We start from the raw sequence: 5,504 nt of genomic DNA, 5'->3' as shown, positions 1-5,504 counted from the left end.
CCCCCCCCCCAAGGAGCAGGGGCCGGCTGCCCTGGCGGGGGCCGCTGCACTCCATGGAGCCTGAACACGTGCGCCGCAGTGTTACCGGTGCTGGGAAGGCAGCTTGTGTCTGCAGCCTGCGGGAGGAGAGCCAGGAATGGGGTTCATTTGAAAATCAGCTGCAGGAGCCGGAATAGACTGGAAAAACGGTGACTGACAGCTCTGCCTGGCTCCTTGCTCTACGCTGGCCCCGGGGCAGAAAGCGCCGCGGCGCTGGGGAGCCTGGCCTCGCTGCCATCGGCATCACGAACCAGACTGGAGAAAAACCCTCCCTTACCGTGACAGGGAGAACAAAGGACACCTCTCCCAGATGGATTCACGGGAGAACAAGGAGGAATGTGCCATCTTCATTAAACCAGTTAGACCCTGCCTGCACAATTTAATGTGATAATGCAAGCTCTGCTTTTGGTGGAAATTTCCTTCCGTAGAAATGAGCGTCATGAACTCCGAGCAGCCCGGGCACTGGCTGAACTCCGCTCAGACACGCTGCCCGCCTCCCTGTGGAGGCCCAGCACGTGGTGTGGCTTCTGAGACGCCCCCTCCCGACGCCCGGCCCCGCCTACCTTCATCAGCAGCAGACAGTTCGCCGTGGAGTACAGCGCGCGGCCCAGACGGGACCTCCACAGCTGAATGGATGCTGCGGGAGAAAGTGGCTTGTGAGCGTGTAAATAAACCAGTCTCCGGCAGCCCATCAACCCCAGTGCCGGGCATTCCGGTTAATGCCAGTGGGTGTAGCCCAGCGTTTAGCTGCTGGCTTCCCTGGAGACAGAGAATAGTGCTTTCAGGATGATGCTCCCTAAGAGGACACAGTAGAAGAACAAGAAGGTAGTTCCCCAGTCCAAGATCAAATACTTCAATCACGAGCACTAAGAAAAAATGAACAACTCTGGGTGCTGGTGGCTCACACCTGTCATCCTAGCTACTCAGGAGGCTGAGATCTGTGGATCACAGTTCAAGGCCAGCCCGGGCAGGAAAGTCTGTGAGACTCTTATTTCCAATAAAGTACTCAAAAAAAAGCTGTGACGCTGTGGCTCCAGTGGTAGAGCACTAGTCTTGAGCACAGAGGCTCAGGGACCATGCCCAGGCCTTGAGTACAAGCCCCAGAGACGGGAACACACGTGCATGCGCATGTGTGCACACGTGCGTGTACCCATGCGCGCGCGCACACACACACACACGAACAAGAGCTGGGCGCCGGTGGCTCATGCCTGTAATCCTAGCTACTCAAGAGGCTGAGATCTGAGGATCATGGTTCAAAGCCAGCCTGGGCAGGAAAGTCTGTGAAACTTTTTTTTTATTGGGTCCGGTCATGAGGCCTGAGCTCTAGGCCTGGGCGCTGTCCCTCAGCTCTTCAGCTCAAGACTCTACCACTTGAGCCACAGGGCCACTTCCCGCTTTTTTCTTTTTGCTTATGTGGTGCTGGGGAATGGAACCCAGGGCCTCATGCATGCAAGGCAAGTGCTCTACCACTGAGCCACCTTCCCAGCCCCAGTCTGTGAAACTTTTATCTCCAATAAACCACCAGAAAACCGGAAGTGGCGCTGTAGCTCAAGTGGCAGAGCGCAGGGACAGTGGTCAGGCCCAGAGGTCAAACCCCATGACTGACCAAAAACAAACACATAAACAAAAAACAAACAAGAACATGAACAGCCGCCACACAGCAGCGCTCGTCTGCTCGCAGCTCCAACGGCCTGGAGGCGTCCTACTTGGGGACCTGGGCACCTGTGGAAGCTGCCGGGAGAGGTAGGGCCCACCAGGGCCCCAGTGCATGTCAGCGTTACCTCTTAGGATCTGGGCAAGTGCCAGCTTCCGGAGGTCTTGGTTTTTGTTTTTGGTTGATCGTGGAATTTGAACTCAGGTTCCTGAGTGCTCTAGCACTTTGAGCCACAGCTCCACGTCTGCCTTTTTGGTGGTTTACTGGACTTTCTGCTAGCGCTGCCTTTAAATTGAATCCTCAAATATCAAGGTCACAGGTAGCAGGTAGGCATGAGCCTCCTGAATGATTCTCCAACTTTAAGGAACAATTCCTCACGGCTTAGTGAGGGCAGACACGGACTAGGCGAGACTAGGACCAGGCGTGACAAGGGCTGCAGGCGGGCGGCCACGCCCGTGCACCCGTGCGCACCCGTGCTTTATTTAGCAGTCTACCCCCAGCACACACTCCCAGGGGAACTGCTCCTCCCTGCCCTCTCCTGATGTCCCACCTCAGGGAGTCTAGCCACCAACTCGAAAGCCACACACAAGACACAGCCCTGTGTCCTGAGTGTTGGCAGTCACATGTGTGCACACACACGTGTTCACACACGAACGACCCCCCCACGGGGCCCGCCCTGTGTCCTGAGTGTTGGCAGTCACATGTGTGCACACACACGTGTTCACACACGAACGACTCCCCCACGGGGCCCGCCCTGTGTCCTGCGCCTGGGCAGTCACATGTGTGCACACACACGTGTTCACACACAGAATGACCCCCCACGGTGCCCGCCCTGTGTCCTGAGTGTTGGCAGTCACATGTGTGCGCACACACGTGTTCACACACGAACGACTCCCCCACGGGGCCCGCCATGTGTCCTGAGTGTTGGCAGTCACACGTGTGTGCACACATGTGTTCACACACGAACGACCCCCCACGGTGCCCGCCCTGTGTCCTGAGTGTTGGCAGTCACACGTGTGCGCACACATGTGTTCACACACGAACGACCCCCCACGGTGCCCGCCCTGTGTCCTGCGCCTGGGCAGTCACATGTGTGCACACACACACGTGTTCACACACAGAACGACCCCCCACGGTGCTCGCCCTGCGTTTGGGCAGTCACATGTGTGCACACACACACGTGTTCACACACGAACGACTCCCCACGGTGCCCGCCCTGTGTCCTGCGTCTGGGCAGTTGTATGTGTGCGCACACACGTGTTCACACACAGAACGACCCCCCACGGTGCTCGCCCTGTGTCCTGCGCCTGGGCAGTCACATGTGTGCACACACACATGTTCACACACAGAACGACCCCCCACGGTGCTCGCCCTGTGTCCTGCGCCTGGGCAGTTGTATGTGTGCACACATACGTGTTTACACACAGAACGACCCCCCATGGTGCCCGCCCTGTGTCCTGAGTCTGGGCAGTTGTATGTGTGCACACACACGTGTTTACACACAGAACGACCCCCCATGATGCCCGCCCTGTGTCCTGAGTCTGGGCAGTCGCATGTTGCGCACACGTGTTCACACATAGAACGACCCCCCCCACGGTGCCCGCCCTGTGTCCTGAGTCTGGGCAGTTGTATGTGTGCACACACACGTGTTCACACACAGAACGACCCCCCATGGTGCCCGCCCTGTGTCCTGCGCCTGGACAGTTGTATGTGTGCACACACACGTGTTCACACACAGAACGACCCCCCACGGTGCCCGCCCTGTGTCCTGAGTCTGGGCAGTTGTATGTGTGCACACACACGTGTTTACACACAGAACGACCCCCCACAGTGCCCGCCCTGTGTCCTGCGCCTGGGCAGTTGTATGTGTGCACACACACGTGTTCACACACAGAACGACCCCCCCCACGGTGCCCGCCCTGTGTCCTGAGTCTGGGCAGTTGTATGTGTGCACACACACGTGTTCACACACAGAACGACCCCCCCCACAGTGCCCGCCCTGTGTCTTCCATCTTGGCGGTCACAGGTGGCTTCTCATAGACACACGGAAGCCCAGAGCCAGTGTGGTGGCCTTGCAGGCCCACCATGTCCCCACCCACCCGAGGCCTCACTGACCGTCCCTGCCATGGTCTGCCCACCTGTGCCCCATCCAGACTCTTCAGACTCTCTCCGCCCCCTCCGCAGAGTCTGCTGCCAGAGCAGTGCCTGCCCGCGGCACGGCAGCCTGAGACGGCAGCCTGTCCTGTGCTGGGCGTGTGGCGAGGGGAACGGGAACCATGTGTGGGGAGTCCTGCCCAGGGTGAGGGAGGCGCGGAATTTCCGGTGCTGGACGCCGAGGGCACGCGGGAGAGCGGAGGCGGCACGCGGGCCGTCCCTGCATGTGTGTCCTCGCCCTGGCAGGGCACAGCTGGTGCCACAGGCCTCCACTCTGCATCCATGACTCAGCTCGTAGGTACGAACATTCACGTAGCAGCAGAAAACAGACCAAGCAAACAGCCTCCTCCATGTGCAGATCTGCGAGCGTGGCAGCCCCAGTCCTTTGGGTGACATGATTCAGGGCAGCCCTGCACGCCTGGCCGCCACGGGTGCCCTCACACCCGTGTTTCACTCGCTCCCGTCTGCCAGGGCTGTGGCCTCCCAGGTGAGGCACTCTTCCTGGAGGAAGCCTCTCCAGTGCTCACGGCAGGGCCGGGCCCTGTCCACATGCAGAACCTCCCCAGTGTCCGTGATCACTGGGGTAAGGCGTGTGTTCCCATTCCATGTGAGGGGCAGAATGTGCCCAGTGCACACCTGCAGCACGGCCACAGTGCAAACGCACTGGGTGAAGGAGAAGCGGGGGGGGGGGGAGAAGGGGACATGCACTGTGGAGCCGAGCCTGCTCCACGAAGAGGCCACTCACCTTGTCTGCTCTCTGGGGTGAGGCTGCTCATGCCTCCGTCCTCAGCAAAACCCTGCTCCAAGTTGGCCAAGATCTGCAGTCATCAAACGAGAACCAACCGTAAGAAGCACAGCAGTGTCTGTTTTCACGTCATAATATATGCTAGGCACAGACAACTTCTCTGGGTGAAGTGACCGCGGAGGAGTGTCCACACAGACACACCCCGCTTCTGTGGGGGGGACTGTGAACGGATGGCCTGCTCTGTGGAGGAAAGTGACGTTTGGGTGGGGATGCCGGTGAAGTGCATTTCCAGTCTTGTTGCATGGAAAGCATCCGATGTGAGCACTAACCTCCGTGGAAATACCAGTCTTACTCTGGGCACAGCAAGGGATTGTACTATTTTATTTTGTTGGTCGTGGGGCTTTGAACTCAGCCTGGGCGCTGTCCCTCAGCTCCTCAGCTCAAGGCTAGTGCTCCACCTACCACTTGAGCCACAGAGCCACTTCTGGCTTTTTTCTGCTTATGTGATACGGAGGAATTGAACCCAGGGCCTCATGCACGCATGGCAAGCGCTCTACCACTGAGCCACCTACCTTCCCAGCCCGTTTTGATTTTTTGAAGGGCAGGATAAGGATAAAATGCCCTGAGGGTAAAAACTATTGGCTAGGAAGGCACTCAGCTGGTGAACCATCAGTGGCAAGCCAGGGGTGGCTGTGCAGTGGGAACGCTCCTCCGGACATCACACAAGCGAAGAACTGCGTGACTCTTGACACCTGGGCCCAACACCGTCTAGCCTTCAAACCAAGTTAAGTGATGTTTTACTAGTCCATCTATCCTGTTGTCCCCCCCTCTTATCCCCCCACCCCGCCCCGCCCCAACCAATCCTGGAGCTTGAACTCAGGGCCTGGGCACTGTCCCTGAACTTTTTTTTTT

General features: G+C 58.4%; 1 protein-coding gene across 1 annotated transcript in view; it reads right to left on the bottom strand.

The window, feature by feature from the left end:
- The window catches only part of Trappc12 (trafficking protein particle complex 12), an 86,742-nt gene that overhangs the window by 15,637 nt on the left and 65,601 nt on the right, over positions 1 to 5,504 (bottom strand). Inside the window, exons 7-9 of the mRNA XM_013028874.1 lie at positions 4,593 to 4,665; positions 603 to 676; positions 86 to 116 (exon numbers count right to left, since the gene is read on the bottom strand). Coding sequence (XP_012884328.1) covers positions 86 to 116; positions 603 to 676; positions 4,593 to 4,665 — 178 coding nt within the window. The remainder of the gene's footprint in view (positions 1 to 85; positions 117 to 602; positions 677 to 4,592; positions 4,666 to 5,504) is intronic.

The sequence above is a fragment of the Dipodomys ordii genome, unplaced genomic scaffold (genome assembly GCF_000151885.1).
Source record: "Dipodomys ordii isolate 6190 unplaced genomic scaffold, Dord_2.0 Scaffold115, whole genome shotgun sequence".
Lineage (NCBI taxonomy): Eukaryota > Metazoa > Chordata > Mammalia > Rodentia > Heteromyidae > Dipodomys > Dipodomys ordii.
This window is presented reverse-complemented; position numbering and strand designations above follow the sequence as displayed.